Below are 24,571 nucleotides of genomic sequence, written 5' to 3' on the forward strand. Positions count from 1 at the left end.
GGCCCTGTTATGTTGACACCGGAAGTGTCAGGGTTTAGAGAGCTGTGGCCCTGCTACGTTGACACAGGAAGTGTCAGGGTTTAGAGAGCTGTGGTCCTGTTATGTTGACACCAGAAGTGTCAGGGTTTAGAGAGCTGTGGCCCTGTTACGGTGACACCGGAAGTGTCCGGGTTTAGAGAGCTGTGGTCCTGTTATGTTGACACCGGAAGTGTCAGGGTTTAGAGAGCTGTGGCCCTGCTATGTTGACACCGGAAGTGTCAGGGTTTAGAGAGCTGTGGCCCTGTTATGTTGACACCGGAAGTGTCAGGGTTTAGAGAGCTGTGGCCCTGTTATGTTGACACCAGAAGTGTCAGGGTTTAGAGAGCTGTGGCCCTGTTATGTTGACACCGGAATTGTGGTGACACTTGGGGGCTGCTCAGCACAATGCTCGTTGATTTGATTTGACGCAAACAAGGCATCAGAATCAGGCTGATTGTCACTGGCATATGTCATGAAATGTGTTATTATGCAGCAGCAGTACACTGCAATTCGCAATTAAAATTATGAACTATGGCATATAGATCTAAAAGCTAAATTAATTTTTTTTTCAGATTCCTCCATCAGAGCATTCCACCGTATGTTTCGATGCTCCAATGTACATGTGACAAATAAAGCTAATTTTAAAGAATAGAATCTCCAGGAAACTTTCACTTAAATGGCAGCAGAAGTGCTTGAACTTATGCTTGTTCTTCTGTTTAATTAACACCTTAAATGTCTCCACCTGGTTCTGCTGAGGAGAAACAGTGCAGTCTCCTCTACCCACATTTAAAATAACAACAGGGAATATAGGCTTCTGAAGTCACTGCAGTGCGCTTCTGCCACTTTCTAGATCCAGAAGCTGGGCCTCTCCATGTGTGAACTTTGTTTTTCGACAGCTTCTGAGCCCTGTGCTTCTGATGGAATGAAAAGGAAAGCGCAGAGCAGGGGTGAAAGTTTACGCTGAGTAACCACCGAGTGGTTTACATCTCAAATTGATCCCAGATGGGTTCTTAACTGACCGTTTATGAAGCACCATGCTGTACTACTTCCAGGTCACAACATCAAGATATCAGCCAGCTAAAACGTACGGGGGCGGGAGAGAGAATTCTTCCCCTCTTATGAAAACAGTTCTGGGTGCGCACACGCATCAGATAAGCATGCAAGCGATTTCCTTTCGGTATAACTTTGGAATGCATTTTAATACATTAGAGAGATTACAACTATTAGATCAAGCAAATAATGGAACGTGAATGCAGAAATGAATACTCTTTAAAAAAATTCTGCCCACACTGAAAGAAATTCGCAGACACATTGGTAATGCACCATTTATGAAGATCCCTTCACAATCTCCCCTCTTTAATCTGCCTCCATTTCAAACAGTCAAAGAAACTACATTATTCATAATGGTACATGATAAGAGTTTAATGGCCCAATTAATTAAAACAAACATTTCCCAGGAATGTGCCCCTTTTATGAACCATAGAACCTCTGTAATGGTGAACACTAGTCCAAGTCCAAGCAAGCTAGGCCCTGACCCTAACCCTGTCAACACCAGAGTAAGACCCCAACTCCCAATGCTAGTCAACAGGTCAAATGATGCCAGGTCAGTGGAATCTAAAAAGCAGCAGCAACATTTTAATCTGATTTTAATGTGAAAACTACTGAACGAACATTGAAGGATTCATTTGACAAGGGCAGATTAGTCCATCTGGTTGCCCTCTTTACAGATCCATAACTTATGAACCGCAAAGCCTCTCTGTTCCTGTACGCTTTGCGCCATTATGCTTGTAGCAGCTTGTCATAATTTCACGTGAAATATGTCTCCTCACACTTCTCTTTACAGGCAACCCCTGGGTTATAGGGTTGTCCTCTACAGTCGGTGCCACTGTTTTCCGTAACCTGAAGCCGCATTAGTGCGTGTTTCAAGAAATACAGGTTGAAAGGAATGTTCTGTTTATTTATTTACTTCCCGCCACCCGCAAAAATTCCACGAGAATTTTTTTTAAATTTTGTATCTCACATTTTTAGCTAGTGACTTGTGAATCCTGTAAGTGCAAATTTCCATAATCCAAACAGCCTCAACACTGGTGTCACTTGTATTACAGTCCACCTACCACATGCCTGCTCTTTCCAAAAACCTCTCTGCATCCTGTTATTGAGCTTCACCGCAGGCAGGAGATCTTGCAAGAGACTTCATGGGAAACTTTCTAAAAGTCCATATAACTAATGTTAATAAACCTTTCCTTCTCTACTTCTTTAGACACCCTTCAAAAAGTTCAAGCTGGTTTGTCAGGCTTCTCCACGATTTACTGCTCTCTCATCAAAAGTTTAAACTCCTTTTAGAAAATCCTACAAAAAGTACTGGATACGGCCCAGTCGATCATGGGTAAAGAACTCCCCACCTTTGAGCACATCTTCATAAGGCGCTATCGCACAAAAGTAGCATCCATCATCAGGGACCCCCACCACCCGGGTCATGCTCTCTTCTCACTGCCGACATCAGGAAGGTGGTACAGGAACCTCAGGACCCACACCACCAGTTTCAGAAACAGTTATTATCCCTCAACCATCAGGCCAAAGGGGATAACTTCACTCAAGCAACACACACAAAATGCTGGAGGAACTCAGCAAGCCAGGCAGCATCTATGGAAAAGAGTACAGTTGACGTTTCGGGCCTAGACCCTTCAGCAGGACCGGAGTTAAAAAAGAAGAGGAGTAGAGTTAAAAGGTGGGGGGAGGGGAGGAAGAAACACAAGTTGATAGGTGAAACAGGGAGGGGGCGGGGTGAAGTAAAGAGCTGGGAAGTTGATTGGTGTAAGAGAGACTCAGGGCTGGAGAAGGGGGAATCTAATGGGAGGGTACAGAAGCCCATGGAAGAAAGAAAATGGGGGAGGAGCATCAGAGGGAGGTGATGGACGGGCAAGGAGATAAGGTGAGAGAGGGAAAAGGGGATGGAGAACGGTGAAGTGGAAGGGGCCATTACGAAAAGTTCGAGAAATCGATGTTCATGCCATCTACCCAGATGGAATATTACAGGAGCTCACTGTATGACTGTCAATAAAGTTAAAAAGTTGGAGTAAATTTATTAACAAATTACATATATGTCACTATATGCAACCCTGAGATTCATTTTTTTGAGAGCAACCTCAGTAAATCTACAATTGAATAACGACCGTAACAGAATCCGTGAAAGACCACACCAACTGGACTTTCAACTAGTGTGCAAATACAAAAAGGAATAACAATAATAACTAAATAAGCAATAAATATTGAGGATATGAGATGAAGGGTCCTTGAAAGTGAATCCATAGGTTGTGGGAACATTTCAAAGATGGGGCAAGTGAAGTTACAAACAAGAGAAAATCTCCTGATACTAGAAATCCAAGCAACACACACGAAATGCAGGAGGAACTCCGCAGGCCAGGCAGTATCGATGGTAATGAATACAGTCGACACTTCGGGCCAAATGTACATACATTTTTTCCTACTATCTCTCTCTCTCTTTCTCTCCTTCAAGTAATTGTTCTTTTTGATGCCAGTCATCATAATACTGCAGAAGTGTGGTTACCACGGAGTGAATTTTGTCTACTTACTGACTTATTGACAAAATCAATTTAAGGATTCGGTAAAGTGGACTCTTTCGTTACCCGGATCAGCCTGTCTGTTTGCTTTACGTGCTAATTTCAGTTTGCCCCTCACCTTTAGCAGCCCGGGGCTTTTATTTTGGCACGTACTGCTCTTTTCCCTTAGGTGCATATACTGGCTTTTAATCACATTAAATTCTTTTGTGAATGCCTCCTGCTGATCCTGCGTCATTTTACCCATTATCGGATTAACTCAATTTACAGTAGACAGCCTCACTCATCGTGAAGTCAGCCTTTTCTAAATCGGGATTCATAGCAGCTGTTTTGCATTTCTCACTTTCAAACATTACACCATACTCAATCTTATTATGATCACTGCTGGATAAATGTTCATGCACCATTAGGCCGTTAACCAAATCTTCCTCTTTACTCATTACTAAATCTAATGCAGCCCACTCCTGTCATTCAAGGGCACATTATCACAGAACACTACCCTGAATATGTTCAGAGACTGGGTGCTTCAGACACAAACTTGTCAGTTTATGCCAATCAACACCTCGTGGTCACATTCCCGTACCTAATAAACTGGTCCATGAGTGGGACACAGTGCGGTCTTTTGCTGCTGTAGCCCATTCGCTTCAAGATTCAACGTGTTGTGCACTCAGAGATGCTCTTCTGCTCACCACTGTTGTAACGCGTGACTAATTGGGGTACTGCCCCTTCCTGTCAGCTTCAACTAGTCCGACAATTCTCTTCTGACCTCTCTCTTTAACGAGGCGTTTTCACCCACAGAATGGGTGTAATTTTGCTTCTCGCGTCATTCTCTGTGAACTCTAGAGACTGTTGTGCGTGAAAATCCCAGTTGATCAGCAGTTTCTGAGACACTCAAACCACCCAGACTGGCACCACCAATCATTCCCCAGTCAGGGTCATTTAGATCACATTTCTCCCCCATTCTTAAGTGTGGTCTGAACAACAACTGAACCTCATGACCATGTCTGCAAGCTTTTATGCACTGAGTTGCTACCACGATTGGCTGATTAGGTATTTACATTAATGAGATATTTGCATTAGGTGCACCTGTACACACAAGTGCAACTAATAAAGCGGCCATTGAGTGTATGTGAACGTTAGTACCCACACCCTACCCTACCTTTACTAGATGCCAGACCAATTTTCCAATTCTTCACGTTCTTTAACAACACAGGTTGCCATGGGCCCCACGAAGACCTTTCTCGGTTTGTGCTAATTCCTTTCTTTGCCACTTATGCAGCTCAGTACACTTATCACTAAAGTGATTCCATAGGGCAATGGAATTTGCATTCATAAGCAAGATGCTTCACAGTGTATAGTTAAAACTGCAATTATCATGCACTTTCCAGTCGTATTTTGTTCATTTGTTTCACATGCTTTCCTAGATGATCTCCAACCAACCCTTAAGACAACTCATTACTTGCAAGCTCACATCCAGCACCTTGCTGTAGTTATTATCTCAGTGCCTGGACATGCTAATTTTTCTCTAAACCAATCATCCTACTTGACTTCACCACTAAACTACTCCTTCCCCCCTCTGCAATCCTTAAATATCGAAGCAGACAGACGTGAGTTCACGTGCACGCAGACCGCGGCATTTAGAAGAAAAACAAGTTAAGGGCATGAATGATCGATGCGGCTACACTGCTCTCTCACAGGGAAGCGTGAACTCGCTCACATTTCCAACATGCACATCTCTTGGATCGGTTTGGCCATCACGGCACGCAAGGTTTGACTACCACAATATGTGCTTCCAAGCAACTAAAACAAGTGGTCTAATACAAGTTCTCAAACCGGTAACAGAGAACATTGCTTCCAGTCGTTGACTGATTCACTGCTGGGTTCATGGACACAATACTGAAGCGTGAGAAGTGATTCTGGGTGGGGCTGCATGATATAGTCAAATTCCCTTTCAATACGGAACAGATCGTAAACCCATTCTAGATCCTTCCCGAACTTCTCCCCCTCCCCCAAAATGCTTGTGACTGAACAGTAAAGTAGGTTTCGAACAGTCACCACATTCCTACATGAACGAGACGCTGTGAATGACACCATCACTGACGCTAGGTGCAAATCCAAAGATAAAGAGTAATGCACACAAAATGGTTAGGTAGCACCTATGGAGTCGATGTCTCAGTCTGAGACCCTTAGCTTTTTTTTTTGGTCACATGCACATTGAAACATCAGAACACTGCGAAACATGTCATTTGCGTCAGCGACCATCACAGTCCCAGGCTGTGTTGGGGGCTGCCCACGGGTGTTGCCAAGCTTCCTGCCCCACAAATTACCAACCGGAACCCCTGGGTCTTTGGAAAGTGGGAGGAAACCCACGCAGTGACAGGGAGAACGTACAAACTCCTGACAGACAGCAGTGGGAATCCAATCCCCCATGGCTGATCACTGGCACTGCGATAGCATTATGCTAACCACTACTCTACTGTGCCGCCCATCAGCACAGGCCCGACATCCAAACATATTCTGAACAGTCCAGGTCAGGCGTTCCCAAACTGGGGTCCATGGACTCCGCAGTTAATGGTAGGGGCTCAGGGCATTAAAAAGGTTGGGAACCCATGCTCTGCATTTTCCTACTGAACTGCCACTTTGAATGGCATTACCACTGATTCCAGTAACAGAGCTGGTCTATGACAAAACTAAACGTACACTTAAAACCTTGCACTGAGGAAACTGCGGAGGGTGCTCAAGCTTCCCAAGGAAGGCTGAGGTTTGGAATGGCTGGAAACATATTCAATCTCCTATTACCTTACTCACAGATGGAGGAGTTCAAAGTGAGGAGGCAGTGGTGGGAGCAGAGAACGGGAAAGGCCGTCAGTAACAGTACCACACCAAGTAACTTGCAGCAGATTCCACAGACTGCCCCGCCTCACGGTGTTTCTCTGAAGACAGGTGGAGCCTTGTCAGCCGTTGCTGGTGCTCCAGTGAATGAATGGTTCAGCTGTGCAGCTACCTGTCAGCACCTGCTCACGGCCACGCTGCAAACCCAAACAAATCCAGCGGCAGGCCCAGGCCAACAAGACAGCTGGATGAGGGCGCTGCCTGCGGTTTATCAGCAGCGATACCTCCTGCAGATACTGTCGCGGTTGACTGTGGTCACCTGTCTGGCAGCACTTCCTAGTTGCTCAGAGAGGGAATTCGGAAATCACCCAAGAACACACTCACACATTCGTACTTTTAACCAGAAGACTACAATCTGTGTGGATTGGAAGTAACAGCTCCTCCTCGCTGACAGTCAGCACGGGGATGTGTGCTTAGCCCGCTGCTCTACTCTCTCTCTCTCTACACCCATGAGTATGAGGCTAGGTACAGCTCAAGTGCCGTCCAAGAATTTGCTGATGATGCAGCCATCGTTGGCAGAATCTCAGGCGGTGACGATAGGCCGTACAGGAGCCAGCTACACCAGCTAGTTGAGTGGTGCCGCAACAACAACCTGGCACCCAACGTCAGTACTGATTGTGGACTTCAGGAAGGGTAACACAGGGGAACACACACCAGTCCTCAGAGTGGGATCAGAAGTGGAGAGGGTGAGCAATTTCAAGTTCCTGGGTTGTCAATATCTCTGAGGATCTAATATCTGGGCCCAACATATCGATGCAGCTCTAAAGGCAAGGCAGCGGCTGTATTTCATCAAGAGCTTGAGGAGATCTGGTTTGTCACCTAAAACACTTGAAAGGATGTAAGGTGGAAAGCATTCTAACTGGCTGCATCTCAGTCTGACATGGAGGTGGGGTGCATGGGGGCTACTGCACTGGATTGAGTTAAGCTGCAGAGATTTATAAAATTAGTCAGCTCCATCATGGACCTCTGTAGTATCCAGGACATCTTCAAGGAGCGTTGTTTCAAAAAGGCGGAATCCATCATCAAGGACCACTCAGGACCTGCTCTCTTCTCATTGCTACCATCAGGAAGGAGGTACAGAAGCCTGACGGCACACACTCAATGATTCAGGAACAGCTTCTTCCCCTCTGAAATCCGACTTCTGAATGGACACTGAACCCATGAACACCACCTCACTACTTTTTTATTTCTATTTTTTGCACTGCTTATTGAATTTAACCCTTATATATATTAATTGTAATGCACAGCTTCTCCCTCTATTATCATGTGTTGCACTGTACTGCTGCCACAAAGTTAACAGATTTCAAGCCATATGCCGGAAATATTAAACCTGATTCTGATACTCACACAGTCCTGGACCTGCACTCATTCAGACGCACACTGACCACCTCATTCACACACTCAAAGCTACAACACAACAGATACATACTGCACATGTACACCGACATGTTCAGGAACATTCACATGCAAAACCAAGCATGCACTCATGCACACCTTCCAAATCAGACTCGCAGAGTGTCGTGCCATTACACATCACATGGCATGTGCAGAGTCAAAAACACCCACGTACCCTCAAACTCTCTCTCACACACCCCAACATATGCCCAGACACTCTCAGTCTGCCAGGCACTCGTGCATATGCTCACAAACAACTTTATATATAGATTCTCCCATATACACATACAGTACGTAGAAAGGTATGCATGTGTATATACAAACACACAAACCCCACGCTTGCAGAAATGCCACCCCTCACACGCATGCACTTCCTGCCCCCCAAAGCAGCATAGACACACAAACATATACACGCATGTGTATCCACACCTGAACACACCCACACATGGATACATGCGAACCAGTCCGTATGATATACATACTTAGAGATATACCCATTCTCAGATGCATACTCAATCACCCATTAACCCAGCACCAATCCTAGAAGAACAACACAAGTCAAGAACATCTAATTTCCCATAAAAAGCTAATCTTCTGAACCAATACATGTGGGAAAGATGCTACAGAAATTCAATTTATTTGCTTTGAATACAGGAAAAACGTGCTTCACAAAAGAAAATCGGGGATACTGATGAGGATACAAGAAAGAATAGATTGGTGGGAAGTAGAGGAATGGAATTTCTCCTGGAGCTGGAATTGACTCAATGGTCTCCATGGGCCTTTGAGAGAAATTATTATTATTTCCTGAATTTCCATTCTCTTGCTCCATCACTTTGATTGCCTCTGTGAACTCTCTATCACTGTGTGCTCCTTCCTCCCTTCAATAATTTCGAATGCTCACAAATCCCAGTTTTACTTCAGACCAGGTGGGAATACCAGATTGTACAGTATTTGGAACAACTGTTGAACAGTTCAGTAAAGCAGATCTCTCTGTATAAATGGTGACAAAGATGGAGACAGAAATACGTAATTTATGTGGAGAGGAACTGGCTGTTGGTCCTACATGTACTGGCAATGGAGAACTTCCAGAGGGGGTTTACAAAAATGATCCCTGTAAAGGATTAACATATGAGGAGTGTTTAATGGCTCTGAGCCTGTACTTGCTGGAATTTAGAAAAATGAGGGGTGGGGGATCTCGTTGAAACCTACTGAATGTTGGACGTGAAGAGGGTGTTTCCAATAGCGAGAAAGTCCAGGACCTGAGAGCACAGCCTCAGAATAGAAGGATGTCCCTTTAGGACAGAGATGAGAAGAAATTTCTTTAGCCAGAGGGTGGGGAATCTGTGGAGTTAATTGCCACAGATGGCTATGGAAGCCAAGTCATTGGGTATATTTAAAATGGAGGATGATAGATTTTTGATTAGTAAGAACGTCAAAGATTACAGGGAGAAGACAGGAGAATGGGGTTGGGAAGGAAAGAAAATCAGCCACGATGGACCAAATGGCCTAAGTCTACTCCTACATCTTACAGTCTTGTGGAGAGCTCCAACACGTTAAATGGCTACCATTTCGTATTTCTTTGTGATAGAAGAAAGCAAGTGCAATTTGAGTCTGAGCCAGTTCACAGAGCAATCTTATTATCCGAGTAATTTCCCTAATAACCTACTCTCTCCACATTTCTATCAGAACCTACCAACCACCTACACTTAAGGGACAATTTACAGAGGCTAATTAATGCACGGAATCCATCTCTTTGGGACATGGGAGAAAATAGGATCTCCCTTGGAAAAAATGCACTGCCACCTCACATCTCCAGCTACCAAAAATGTCAATACTTAAAGGACAAATAAGGAAAAGACACATATTTATCTCGTAGTTTTTTGACCTCACAGGACACCCCAAAGTGGATTCCAGCCAATGCCATACTTGCAAAGTGTAGCCTCTTGTAACTTGTAGCAGGCAGTGTTTCACAAGCACCAGATAATAATGATGCTACTTGAGAAATAAACAGTGGTGTGGACTCCTGCTCTTCTTCAACATAACCAGCATGCCTAAAGAAGGCCAAAGGGAGATCCTATAGAGTTTTATATAATTATGAGGAGCATTGCTAGAATAAATCGACAGTGTTTCTCCCCCCACACTAAGAGAGTCTACAAGTGGAGGGTGTAGGTTTCAGCTGAGAAGGGAAAGATTTAACAGAGGAATGAGAGGTACATTTTCCCCCACAGGGTGGTGGGTATATAGAATGAACTGCCAGAGGAAGTGGTAGCAATCGGTACAATTACAACACATGAAAGCCACTCATGACAGGTAAAACAATAGGAAAGGTTTAGGGATAAGGCCACATGCAGACTCAGTATGGAAAGGTTAGGCCACAGGGCCTGTTTCCATGCTGTATAACTCTCTGATTCTATGATGCCGTTGACTCCGTGTAGGCAGGCTTGGTTTAACCGGCTCGTTCACAGAACAATTGGGAATGGCATTGAGTTAAACCGTCAGCCTAGATTTTTAGTTCTTGAACTTCTGGAACGGGATTGGCATCTCTGTGCTGTCAGGCTTCTTGTATGTTCTGCCCAAAGTAAGGGGAGAGACGAGAGAATATCTAGGGTAGGTGGGGCATTTATGTTTTGATTGTTTTATCAAGATAGCGAGAAGGGCAGACAGAGTCCATGGAGGGTAGGCAACTTTTTCCTCACTATTGTAAGTCACCTTGTACGATAAGACGGACTCCTGGCTTCTCAGTCTACCTCATCGTGGCCCTGCACTGCACTCTCTCTGTAACACTTAATTCTGCGTTCAGTTACCGCTTGACGCATTGATGTGAGGAAAGGGTCAGTCTGACCGGCATGCAGAGTTTTTCAATGTCCCTTGGTACATGTGACCACAAAATACCAGTTTAGCAACGTACATTAGAGAACTACAGAAAAAGGAGCCAACTATCAAATAGGTATTCAAGAAAACTTCTCCTCAATTTCCACTAACCAGGGCACAAACATCGTTTGCAAGTGAAGTCGTGATCCTGTTGCACTTCATTCAGGTCAATTCACGGTAGACATGGTTCACAATACAGCCTCTAGGTCAGAACCATACTTCTTATTTATTTAGATACAGCACGATAACAGGACCTTCCAGCCGAATGAGCCTGTGCTGCCCAATTACACCCATGTGACCAACTAACCTACTCTGTGTGTCTTTGGACCATGGGAGGAAACCGGAGCACCCGGAGGAAACCCACGCAGTCATGGGGAGAACGTATGAACTCCTTACAGACAGCGGCAGAACTGAACCTGGGATGCTGGTGCTGTAGAAGAGTCACACTAATAGCTATGTCATTGTGCCTATTTTATGTGTGCATGATTAACAGTTCAAAGTCATTGGCAGAAACAAGCTGGCAAAGTCTGTGGGTGAGATCTCAGAATAACCCGGTTCATAACAAACGTTTACCATTGCACTCTTCAGTGTGGGGGACAAACATGCCACTGATGCTTCAAGTGTAAGTGTAACCATTAGTGTAGCTGTGCTCTGGGAGGTTACACGTGTGTGTCTGATCCAGCATAATCCTACTCTGCATTTGACCCAATCCCATACTTTTCCTTTTGTTTTTCGTCTCTTCCCAGCTTTCTCTGCATCTAGCTTTAAACTCCTCCCAGTTCAGATGAAAGGTCAACATGGAGCTGAAACTTTTAACTGCGCTCCATTTTCCAGAGGTACAGCTGTCCTCCTGTGCACTTCCTGCATTTTCTGCTCCAGAGTATAACTTCGGCTTTATTTTATGACAAAAAAATCTGTGACAAAACAGAGCCTCTCGCATTAATGCTAAGTGTACAGAGACAGAGAAAGAGAGAAAGACAGACAGAGAGAGAGACTGACAGACAGAGAGAGAGAGAGAAACCAACAGAGAGATAGACAAAGAGAAGCAGACACAGAAATCATACACAGTGAGAGGCAGACAAAGAAAGAGAGATAGAAACAAAGAGAAAGTATGATATCTGATCTTTGCCATGGAGATAGAGGTCAGCCTCTACAGGATTACCTTGCCAAGCCTCCACCTGCCCACACCCACAGTTTACAATGCGATATTAGCTGGAACAGTAAACACTACCAAATTGTACGACTCCAAATCCAGGGCGCTTCACCATCATTACTCACCTTCAATCCGCTTCAGAGCCGAGAGGCAGCTTTCCCGATCGGGAAAGCCGAAAGGATTACTACAGGTCCGAATGGTATCGCATTCACACTTGCCGTTGATAATATTGCAGCCTGTTGCTGGGTTTTTATTGCAGGGCTCAAATCCAAGAAGCTGGTCGTCCTCCCAGTTCTCATCTGAAAGAAAAGTATTCTCAGAACACGGCCAAGATCAAAACAAGTGCACAACATGCATGCGGCTGTAAACGGGGCTTAACCATTAAACCAGTCACAACCTTGGCACCTGTTTAGTCACTAATTTATGTAATTACAGCCAATAAACATTTATGTGGACATATGTAGGATTATTTTAGCTGTGTTACACACATGTGGACTCCAGGCATAAGCATAATGCTTAAGTAACTTGACTGGCAGCCGAGACCAAAGACTTGGAATCGTGAGTTCAAATCTCATCACAGCATTTAAACTTAAGTGATTAACTAAATCTGGAATCAGCCTCAGAAGCTCTCACATGAGCCTCTGCATTGTTGTACGAACCCCCTCGACTCATCATAACGTTCAGCAAGGAAGGTCAATCAACTTGACCTATACGTGGTTGGATTTTTGAATTTCCCCTTGATCCAGGGGCAATTGGGAATGGATAATAATGCTCGTGTTGCCTGTCAACATACACATTCTGTGAGCAAAAGGAAATGGCCAGTGGCCAGTTTCATGTTATACCCAGTTTTACTTATCAGGCCATCTATGCTCAGTTAGCAGGCAGGTCACGGCTGGTAGCCTTAACAAGATGCACCTCATTTCTTCTCTTCCTGTACTGCCTCCATAAGCACAATCAACTAAAACGTTTGACAGAAACCAAGTTTATATCATGCACTGACTTCTCTTTGCCTGAGTTTATAAGATATAGTAGCAGAATTTGATCATTTAGCCCGTCAAGTCTGCTGCACTACTTGTTCACGGCTAATTTATTGTCCCTCTCGACTCCATTCTCCAGCCAATCTGTGAAGTCCTTACGAATCAAGAACCTTCCAATCTCCAAGAACCCAATGATTTGGCCTCCACCGCATTCTGTGACAATTAGTTGCACAAATTGACCACACTGTGGCTTGAGAAATTCCTCCTCATCTCTGTTCTGAAAGGAAGTTCTTGTATTCTGAGGCTGTACCCTCAGTCCTAGATTCCCCACTATAAGAAACATCCTCTCCACGTCCATTCTATTCGATAGGTTTCAATAAGATACCGACCGCTCCCCCCATTCTCCTAAACCCAAGTGAATACAGGTGCAGAGCAATCAAACACTCCTCATACATTAACGCTTTCACTCCCAGCATCATTCTCGCAAACCTCCTCTGGACACCCTCCAATGCCAGCACATCCTTTCTTAAATATTTAGATATTGGCTCCAAATCTGCTCAAAATACTCCAACTGTGGTCTGACCTATGCCTTATAAAGTTTCGCATGTTACATTCTTGCTTTTATATTCTAGTTTGGATAGCTGTCCAAGTCTGCTTTTGCTACGGACAGGTATCCAAAGCAGTACAATGGCAACAAGAGATCTTTTGGGCTGTGCCAACTGTCAATCACCTCAAGGAGACTAGAACACAATTGGAGGAGAAGTCCACCTGCCCAACTTTTAACATGATCATTGTTGATCTGCCCTGGACCTCAATCCTCATTAGTGCCAGATCCCCATAGTTCTCAATTCCCTGAACACTCAAACTCATATAAGACCATATGATATAGGAGCAGAATTAGGCATTCAACCTATCGAGTCTGCTAAAGCCATTTCATCATGGCTAATCCAATTTTCCTCTCAACCCCAATCTCCCCCCAGTATCCTTTCATGTCCTGACCAATCTCTGCCTTAAATATACACGAAGACTTGGCCTCCACAGCTGCCTATGGCAACGAATTCCACAGATTCATCACTCTCTGACTTAAGAAATTCCTCCTCACCTCCGTTCTAAAAGGACACCCCTCTATTATGAGGCTGTGTCCTCTGGTCTTCGTCTACCCACCACAGGAAACATCCTGTCCACATCCATTCTATCAAGGCCTTTCACCATTCGATAGGTTTCAATGAGGTCACCCTTCATTCTTCTGAATTCTAGTGAATACAGGCCCAGGGTCATTAAACACTCTTCATATGACAAGCCATTCAACCCTGGAATCATTTTTGTGAACCTCCTTTGAAGCTTCTCCAGTTTCAGCACATCCTTTCTATCTCCATCAGCCTCAAATAATGTTCTTGCCGCCAGAACTCCCTGTGATAGAGAATTCTGGGGATTCACCACCCCTTCTGCGAAGCTTGTGCCAGGTAATTTCTTTCCCAGAGCTGTGCTGCATCTCTTGCTCTTTGCTGATACTAAAACGCACCCAGAGCCTGCATCAAGATCCCCCACCACCCAGTCCCCTATGTAGGGGACAAGCAATCAATCTCCATTGCTCTCTTAGCTGAGAGTTGTCCCTTCAATACATACTGACAAATACAAGTGGCTGTTCTCAATAACGGTCTACAAAAGCGGTCTCCATTTTATTGACAATAAAGTCCTCTCTTTCTGTGCGCTGTACAGTGGAGACTCACATCTCTCTGGATACCAGCACAGACACGATGAGATAAATGGCCTCAATCTGTGTCAGACACCAGCACCAGCTTCCCGAGAAATGAGGATATCTTCAAAAATTGATACCTGAAAAAGGTGGCATCCACCACGAAGGACCCTCACGACCTCTTCTCGTATGTCACCATCCGGGAGGAGGTACAGAAGGCTGGACCTCAACACACTCAACAAATTTGGAACAGCTTCTTCCCCTCCGCCATCAGATTTCTGAAAGGCCGATTAACCCAAAAACACTCACTCACTATTTTGCACTACTTTTTTACCTGTATTTTACTGTAATTTGTAGTATACTTTATGCATTGCATGGTATTGCTTCTGCAGAACAACAAATTTCATGACATATGCCAGAGATAATAAACCTGATTCTGATTCTAAATTTTCTATGATTTGATTCCTACCAAAGTTCTATGGTGATACCATCAGAATCACTACGCCAATGTAAAGTTCTAGGAAATTGGAAGTAACTACACAGCCGTAGAAAACACACTCAAATGTCTAATCTACACTGTGGGTCCACATGGTTTGGCTGCCAGAGTTCCTTAAAATTTTCTTTAGGTCTTTATAGAGAAATATCAGCATGGGTAGGAGGAAATCAATGTAAGTACTTATATTTCCCACATCTGTTCTAGAAATATTACATTTGAATAGCACTCTGCCTTTAAAAATAAATTAATACCTTTGAATCTCTCCCCACCTGTGGTAGATGTTGCCATTTTAGAAACACAAGCACTAACTGCTGCAAGGCACTTCCCTCTTTCCTTTCATATTCTTCCCAAATATTAACCAATTCTTCTTGAGTGATGATAAAATTTCTTTTGGCTTTGTGGTGAATCATTCTAACGTCTCCAGATAATTCTCTGCGGGAAAGCGTTTCTTCCAGCATCCCCTTCAACTCAGTGATAATCAGCTCAGTCACGGGTGGCACAAATTACAGCACTAGCTTCTGCAATTGCCACCATGCCTTTCCCTCTTGCTAGCCCCTAGACTTTAGCATGGGCAAGCTGCCAGGACTTTGCCTGTCTCAGGAGTCCCAGCAATGAAACAAGCCACCACTGGGGACAATAAACTTGCTCTTGCAGTTCACACCACTGCGTCATAGCCCAATACAATATTCAGCACAATAATCTGTCATAGGAATGAAACTTATGGGGTTAAGATCTGTGCTGCAAGCCCTTTTTACAGGAGCTTTAACTTTTTATTGATTCTATTGTATTTGTTTCTTTTCTATTGCGAATACTTGCGAGAGCAATGAATCTTGGGGTAGTATATAGTGACATATGCATTCTTTGATAATAAATTTACTTTGAACTTTTAGCTTTCTTAAATTTGAATCGAAGGTGAAAGTAAATGTACTATAAATGTACATATGCCACCATAAACCATCCTGAGATTTATTCCCTTGCAGGCACGCACAGTAAGTGCAAAGATACACAACATTGATTCAATGAAAGATCCACAATCAATCAATGTGCAAAAGACAACAAACTGTGCAAATACAAAAAGGAAAAAAAAACCAAAATAATAATAAACAATAAATATTGAGAATATGAGTTGTACTGTCCTTTAAAAGTTAATTGGGCAAATGCTATTTAAAAATCTTTTGATAAATTAACTTATTTTACATATCAACCATCATACAATCAGATGATGGGTCTTGACCTGAAACACTGATTGTCCATTTCCCTCCACAGATGATGCCTGACCTGCAGAGTTTCTCCAGCAGAGGGGTTCCCAGCCTTTTTTATGCCATTAACTGATGGGTCCATGAATCCCAGGTTGGGAGCCTCGCTTTAGCAGCTTGTTTCTGAATAGACGCAGGTATTGTTGAGATTCCCAGTACTTCCTTCATGTCATTACGCTGTAATTCAAATAGGGTTTGATTGTGTAGAGCTTGGTAAGGACGGTGGAGAATATTGGTAGCTTGGGTTGAGGTGTTTCTCGCACTGAGGACGTCACTTCGACCGGCGACTGGCGAGCTAACTGCCGAGCTTGACAAACACTGGAACATCAACCTCATCAAATACCCCACCATCCAGGCCATATCCTTTTTGCTTCTGCCATCGGGAAAGAGGGCCTTGGTTCTCACACCACCAAGTTCAGGAAGCCCTTCAACCATCAGGCTCCTGAACCAGCATGGACAACTTCACTCACCTCAAGAGTAAGCTGATTCCACAACCTACAGACTCACTTCCAAGGGCTCTGCAACTCGTTCTCAGTGCTATTTGTTCAATATTATTACTTATTCTTTCTCAGCTTGAGCTGCTAAAACCTGAGGTGTGGGCATAGCCAAGTACGCTCATTTCTCAATTTCTAGGAACTTCCAGTCTATTCTAGTGATGTTCAGCATCGTGGCTTTCTGAAGATTGACATACGCATTATAGTGTAGGCCAATTTTGTATAATGGTACTGTGTAGTGATTTTAGAATGATACCAGTTGTAGATATTACTACTGGGATAATGTATACCCTGTTAATGTTTCATAGTCTTTCAGTTTCCTCTTTTAATTCAGCACCTTTCTGGTCATTTCACATATTGATTTCTGTATGTTATGTGTGGATGGAATGGCTAATTCTATTAAGTAAGTTGTTCTTGTTTGTTTATCCTGTATTATTTTATCTGGATGGTTACTATGGATTGTCCTATCTGTAATAATGGATCGGTTGTATCTAATTTGTGGGATTCTGACTCTAAAACTGGATCAGGCTTGTATTTATAGTAAGGTATAGTGTCTTTCATGAGTCTGTATTTTAAAGCAAGATTCTGGTGAATGATGCTTGCCACTAGATTGTGCCTGTGTAAGTAAATCAGATTGAGTTAAACTGCTGCAGGATCTTGTAATGTGTTGGATTGTTTCTGGTTTCTCTTTGTCATGTTCGGCACATCATCTTGAATTTGTGGGTCTTTTATTATATATTTTTGTGTTAACCACCTGGCCCTGTTTCTGTTTCTGGGAAGAGGTCTCCAAAAAAAAGGACATGTAATTATGGGTGTAGCGCAAGTGTTTATTGCCTTTGTTATATTTTTACTATTGAGCTCTGTTTGACAAGAGCCTTGAAGTAAATTTTGTCAAAAGTTTATCACACTATGATCTATTTTCTTTGCTTGTCGATATCCCAGTTATATGTTTCATATCATCCGTTGGTTGTATTGTATCCTGCTGCTCTTTTTTGTATTCTACCATCTCTATTGCACCTTTCTTTATGTTTAATGTTCTGCACTTATCTAGTCCAAAGTATTGGTTTATATCTTTTGAAAATAGTTCTACTATTTGAATTAATTGCCTTAGCTTTACAGAGGAAGGAGCATGTAATTTCAAATCATCCATATAAAGAAGGTGTATTAAGGTATAATTCATTTGGTTATCTTTAACTCAATACGCTTTTTTTAAATCCGATTCAGTGGGTTTAAAGCTAGACAAAATCATAGTGGGCTTAGAAAGCTGTCCTGCAAAATGCCTCAGTTTATTTTGATACGTCACGGTGATTGTTCTTTTCTGGTTGTTAATAGATACTGTGATTATAGAACGCCAATGCTTCATCAGATGTTGTGAGAATTTCACAAGTATTGAGTGTAGTTAAGAACTTCTATTAACCATGAGTATGATCTTTGGTAGTCAATGTAACAACATGAAAGATTTCTGCTTTTCCACTGGGCTTGATTTAGAATTACAGACTCTAGTATCAGTTGCTCTTTACATCCTTTCATATCCTGACAGTGTCCTTTCTGGTCTTCTGTAATACTTTGCAATTATCAAAGTGAGTGGTGATAACTATTATTATTATTGTTATTACTACTGCATTTGCACAGTTCATCCTCTTTGGCTGTTTGTCACTCTTTGGTGTGTAGTTTTTCATTGATTTCTTTACAAGTAAATTAAGCTCAGGGGTAAAATATGGAAACATCTACATAGGTTGATGATAACTTTGAACTTTTTCTCTTACAGAAAGACTGCAGATAGATATACATTATACATCTTGTTGTCATTATATTCTTTTACTTGTTCTTACAATAATCCTACCTCTTTTGAGAGGAATGAGACTGGGACACCTACCCCAGAGGGGTAAGCTGTCATGCCAAGTTGGCTGGTCAAATACCACTGGTCAGTATGACTCTCGTAGGTCATTTCACAGGCAGCCAAATCAGAGATTTAGAGCAAAGTTAAGTTCATAGTTAATTTAATCTTTAATTCCCTAACAGCTAGGGTGGGATTTGAACTTGAGTTTGCCTCAGTTGCCCAGGGGTCTGAATTCGTAGCCCTTTAGCTTAACCACTACACTACCACAGCAATTGATAAACTGGTTTGATCTGATTTCAGGTCGTTACATCAGCTGAGGTCAATGTACCGGAAGAGTGCTCTTTCTCTGCCCTAACCTCAAAGATGTTGAGGGCAGCCACAACATCCCTAACACGGGAGAGTGTTATAATCCACAAGTGCCTTCCTCAACTAACTCGTCCAATTTGCTGAGGCAATGGGGAACATGAGAGACATCATCACTAACAAGCCTGCCTCTGTCATCTTATGTCCTGGAGTTTCGACCCAAAGCTCAGCCGGAAAATAAAACGCATTGTTTTGTTTAAAAGCGAGGGAACGCGGATCATGTTTGTGTTTCAGCTTAGCTGAATCTACTTTCCCTCGTGATATCTTGTTTTGCTATATCATTTGCTTGGAGCTGCGCCCGAGAAGTTCCCTCCGGCACTATAAAGGAAATCCTTGGGATAGGAAGGAGAACGGGCGAAGGGCTCTAAACTTCCAGGATAAGAAATGAAAAAGGGAAACATTCTGCTGCTGAGGAACTTGGAAGAAAATCCCTGTGCCCAATGCCAAAAATTGTTAACTTTATACAAAAACACACTTCTCATAGCTCCCACTCCCGTCCCTTTAACAGATGCTAACCTCGATTATACTCAGACGGGGCAAGTGTCAGCGACAAATTTAAGCTCCGGGAGAAGAAATTTTGAATTCAGTGATTGTTTCGTTTGTTGATTCGTGAGAATTTCTTTCGGACGACTCACTACTGCCGCCTCTCTTTCAAGATTGAAAGAGCACACGTCGTGTCCGCAAGTTCCTCCACAGGGAAAAAAAATAATAGTGAGAATTAACGGGGTGGGGAGCCTCAGACATTGCAGTATTTTTTCAACTGCAGTCCTATCGATAAAAGTTTTTTTTTTTACATAAAAGAACTTTGCTGACTGAGTAAAATCGTCGGATCACACTGATGCCAGATTTGGAAAATGTAAGTGTTTCCAATATACAGTATTGGGGAAAAATTGGCTGACATTTATGTTTTTGCTTCTCTAGCCAATTTTATTCAATAAAGTTTCCAGTTAAAAAAAAAGGACCCTGCATTTCAAGTCACCCTTTCTCATTTGCAAACCTCGGGTCCAGAGCGAGTCAGCACTGATGCTACGCTAACTGTAAACTGTATCCCGGTCAATTAGGAACAACAGCTCCAAAGATACTAATCAATGCCACATCGAGTGCCTAGCATAGGGTACACATCTGGAACGATGCATTTTTTAATACACATAAAGACACAGACTCGTACGCTCGACGCCAACAGAATGGGCGAAAGTTGCGATGACAAGTTCCCGGTGCGTATTTTTAATCCACACAGGACTATTCTGCGGTTCGTAAAGCGAGCGGAGAGTGAGGCCACTCGCCAGCTCGTACTGACTCTATCGTTCAGACCCTTCCTTGAGGCACACAGTGTGGCTTCCAAATCTGGGATCCGATCCACTATGCAGACATAGCATACATTCCAGTAAAAAAAACCCTCCAACAGTCCACAGTTAGCGAAGAAGCCGAGCTGAGCAGCTCCGGGTCCAGAAACAGAAAGGAATCTGTTAGCAACAATATCAAAAACATAAATCGTTGCTCCTTTACCCCCAAATCCCGTGAATCGGGGAAGGGAGGTGAACCATTATCTACACATTTTTAAACAAGGAATCCCGGGTCAGCAGCATCACGTCAATGCAAAATTGGAATCAGTAAGCATAGGATAATTATCATAAAAGCTGCAGAAAGGTGCATTAGTTTGTACCTAGGACAACACGGGGTCCGCGGATCGGCCTGAATAGGGTGCGGGCGGTGTAGCATTAAGAGCATAGTGAATCTTTTTATACAGAACCCCCGAGGATACTTCCCTTTCTCTCCCACCGAACACGCCAGCAGTTACTGGAGTTAACTTTGAAGTTACGTCGCGCCATGTTAAAAAGTCGGCGCTGCACAACATCCTACCTTGGCAGATCCCAACTTCGTAGCCAGTGATGGAGCCGCCGCTGAACGGAGGTCTGATAACGCAGTGGAGGCCGAGATCGCAAGTGCCGTACACCCCGTAGACGCCGCCGCAAGTTTCGTTCTGCTGCTTAGCGCAGGTCGCGCAGCAGCCGCAGAAGCCCATCAGTATACTCCCCGAACAATTCCTTGGCTCCTCGCATTTGGATTCATCGCAGGGCAAGCACACAAGAGCCCGACCACTCTGAGCCAATAAATTAATAAGGTGCAGAACTCCCAAAAACCTCACCGCCAGGTACATCCACGAAGGGGCCATTTCCACCACTTTTCGGCGTGAATCGGTTTTAAACTGTTTCCCCCCCCTCAGGAAAAAAATATTTCTTCTCCCCTCTCAAAAAACGCAGTAAAATAAAAATCACAGCCAAAGTTGAAAGAAAAACTTGTAACTGGACGCTGGGTGAGACGACTGTCCTCAGTTGCAAAGGCAAGCCCTTATATATTAGACAGCACTGTGCGAAAGGAAAAGGAAACGGGATTACCCCCACCCCCCCAAAAAAAGTTTCTTCCTGGTTAAGGACCAGCAAAGTTGAGCCGGCTTCTTTATTTTTTTCCTCTTCTCGCCCTGGCCACTAATGCTTCTTAAACTTCTGTAATTTTTTTTTGTTCTCTCTACTACTGTCGCCGTTAATTCCAAAATCTTCTTTGCTTTTTTCTTCTTCTTCCTCAGCGGTTCTTCTGCTGAAAGATGAACAAGGTTCGCTTCTTTCCCCCCACCTCTGAAGCTGTGGGCTGCCTGTCACACGAGCGCTTTAGCTGATCGCACGCCTCGGAGCGAAGTGAGCGGCGCTCGATCCGCAACACACATGGACATACACACTGGCCCCTTCCAGCCAATCAGCTCGCCCGCACGCTCGTCAATCCACCCACGCCGCTATTGTGACGTGACCCCGAGACCCCGCCCACCCCGTCTCTTCCTGCTCTTTTCCAATGGCTCGGCCGGCAGGTCCCGCCCAACCCGGGCCGCGCAGTGCGCGTGCGCGCATTCCATACATTGTTACACGGGCAGAGCGAGGAATCCGCTTCAAATTCTCCCCTCTCTTTTTCTCCTCCCTTCCCTCGCATATTTCTTGCAATCCCGTGTGTATTTTCTTTTAAAAACTCGTAAGTAAAATGCACGCATAAGATGCGAAGACTTGCGGGTACCGTTGGATTCTTGCAAAGGGCACCTTTCAGAACCCACTTCTTTCTCAGGTAACCAAGCGAGACACAAGCAGGGGCGCATCCTGCAGACATCAGATTAATAAACACGTATTAAAAAGAGTTCACTTCCCACGGCACCGATAAAAGACTTGTACAAGAGTTGCGTTTCTTCGCCGGACGGACATGTTTAGATTTAAAACATTTCGCACCCGAGTAGAACCAGATCTTTTGACATTTATACCAGGCTTCCAAAATGAATGCAATATTTGGCGACTGGATGCACTTCAGTGGCAAGATGGGGGAGTGGGGGTGGTGACTCACTTAAAATTACAGGAAGTAACTGTATGACCTGTGCAAGAAAGAACTTAAGAAACATGCAGTTTTACTCCTTAAATCTGCCAAGAATTTTAAATACTTGAAATCCACCAAATGATTATGTCCCTTCCCCCGTCCCATCCCCCTGGTCCGAATAAAAATGCCCCACAAATAGCATGAGTAGATGAGGTAAGAAAGAATTTTCTGTGCAACATTCCAATGGGGTTACTCAAATACTTTTCCCACGTGAGGCTTTAGTTAATCTTACTTCCAGTAGGTGCCGAACTGGAAAAGGACAGTGTTCCTGCAACAGTCCCCAGACTTAAAGGGAAGTCTCCAGAGCAACCTGCGAGCAGGGAAGGAATCCTTTGCAGTTCTGTTCGGGAACATGAAAGAAAATTAGCCTGGCACTGTGGTGACCTTGGAACGCAATTGTCAATTCAGAGGGATATTGCACCAACACTGCCCGTCTCCATCAAATAAAGGAGAGAAAATTAATCTGCATTGCGCTCACTTCACTCACCCCAACACTGAACTGAACTGACTCCACAACCCATGTGCTCACTTCCAAGGACTCTGTAACTCGTGTTCTCAATGTTATTATTTATTTGTTCGGTGGTTTGTTTATTGTTTTCCTTTTTGTATTTGCACATTTTTTTGTCTTTTGCATTTTGCTGAACTTAGTTTTAAATTTCTTCTATTGTGTTTCTTTGTATCTACAGCGAGTGCCCGTAAGGAAATGAATCTCTGGGTAGTACCTGGTGACTTTTATTTCTTAAAGCTTGAACTTCGCCATCTAAAGTGGCAGATTAAAGTTACAGTGAACCTGAGTAGAGATGGACATGAATCTATTATACACGTTCTATCACACTGATTTCTCTAACTTCTGGCAATTTTTCCCCACTCCCATACCCCCCTATCTTTTTCAATTCCCCATTCTGGCTCCACAATTACCCTTCTCCCCACCCACCCGGTACCATTTTCTGGTGCCCCACCTCCTTCCCTTTTTCCCATGGTCCACTTGCCTTTCCTATCAAATTCTTCCTTCTTCAGCCCTTTACCTTTTCCACCAATCACCTCCCAGCTTTCTCACTTCATCTCCGACCTACCTTCCCCCTCTGTTGGCTTCAATTATCACTTGCCAGCTTCTACTCCTTCCCCTGTTCCTCCTCACTTTATTGTGGCTTCTTCCCCCTTCCTTTCCAGTCCTGATGAAGAGTCTCGGCCTGAAACCTCAACTGTTTATTCCTCTCCATAGATGCTACCTGACCTGCCGAGTTCCTCCACCATTTTGTGTGTGTTACTCTGGATTGTCAGCATCCACAGAACCTCTTGTGTTTATGATACACTTTCTTGGGATGTGAATACCACTCCCAAGGTCAGCTGTTGCTACTTTCCCCTGTTCTGGAGAAGTTGGTGGGGAGTCTTGTGGTGATGATTCCCCTACAATGCCAGTTCCTGATTTACAGCCAGAGACAGTTTGGTAATGATGATGCTATGAGCCTGCAGGTGGTGGTATTCCCATTTGTCTAGACCTTTGTCCTTCCGGATGGTATAAGAGCTAGATGCAAATATATATAAATGTCTATGTAAGTTAATATTAGATTCTTTATGTGATTATTAAACATTTACTTGTTTAAAATCCTACAAAATGTATTGGATTTGGTCCAGTATGTCACGGGTATAGTCCGCCCTCCCAACCATTGAGCACATCTACATGAGACTCTGCCATCAGAAAGCAGCATCCATCATCAGAGAGTGCCATCACCCAGGACACTCTGGCAGACACTCAGTGCCATCAGGCAGAAGGTACAAGAGCCTCAGGACTCAAACCACCAGGTTCAAGAACAGATACTACCCCTCAGCCATCAGGCTCCTGAATAAAAGGGGTTAACTACACTCACTTGCCCATCCATTGCGATGTGCCCACAACCAACAATCTCACTTTAAGGACTCTTTATCTAATGTTCTTTTTATTTTTTGCTATTTACTTATATTTGCATTTGTACAGTTTGTTGTCTTCTGCTCTTTGGTTGATCTGTCATTGATCCTGTGTTTAGTTACTACTCTATAGATTTGCTGAGTATGCCCACAGGAAAATAGATCTCAGGGTTGTTTAAGGTGACATATATGTACTTTGATAATAAAATTTACTTTGAGCTTTGATCTT

General features: G+C 43.6%; 1 protein-coding gene across 3 annotated transcripts in view; it reads right to left on the reverse strand.

Annotated features, from left to right (window-relative positions):
• Positions 1-21,718, reverse strand: part of crim1 (cysteine rich transmembrane BMP regulator 1 (chordin-like)) — a 262,049-nt gene extending 240,331 nt beyond the window's left edge. For 2 of the 3 annotated variants that reach the window (XM_073050511.1, XM_073050509.1), the window contains exons 1-2: positions 20,890-21,718; positions 12,033-12,206 (exon numbers count right to left, since the gene is read on the reverse strand). In XM_073050511.1, the coding sequence (XP_072906612.1) occupies positions 12,033-12,206; positions 20,890-21,202 (487 nt within the window). In that variant the 5' untranslated portion in view covers positions 21,203-21,718. The remainder of the gene's footprint in view (positions 1-12,032; positions 12,207-20,889) is intronic. The other variant, XM_073050510.1, reaches the window with a different exon arrangement.
• Positions 21,719-24,571: the final 2,853 nt, after the last annotated feature.

Source organism: Hemitrygon akajei, chromosome 7 (genome assembly GCF_048418815.1).
Source record: "Hemitrygon akajei chromosome 7, sHemAka1.3, whole genome shotgun sequence".
Taxonomy (NCBI): Eukaryota; Metazoa; Chordata; class Chondrichthyes; order Myliobatiformes; family Dasyatidae; genus Hemitrygon; species Hemitrygon akajei.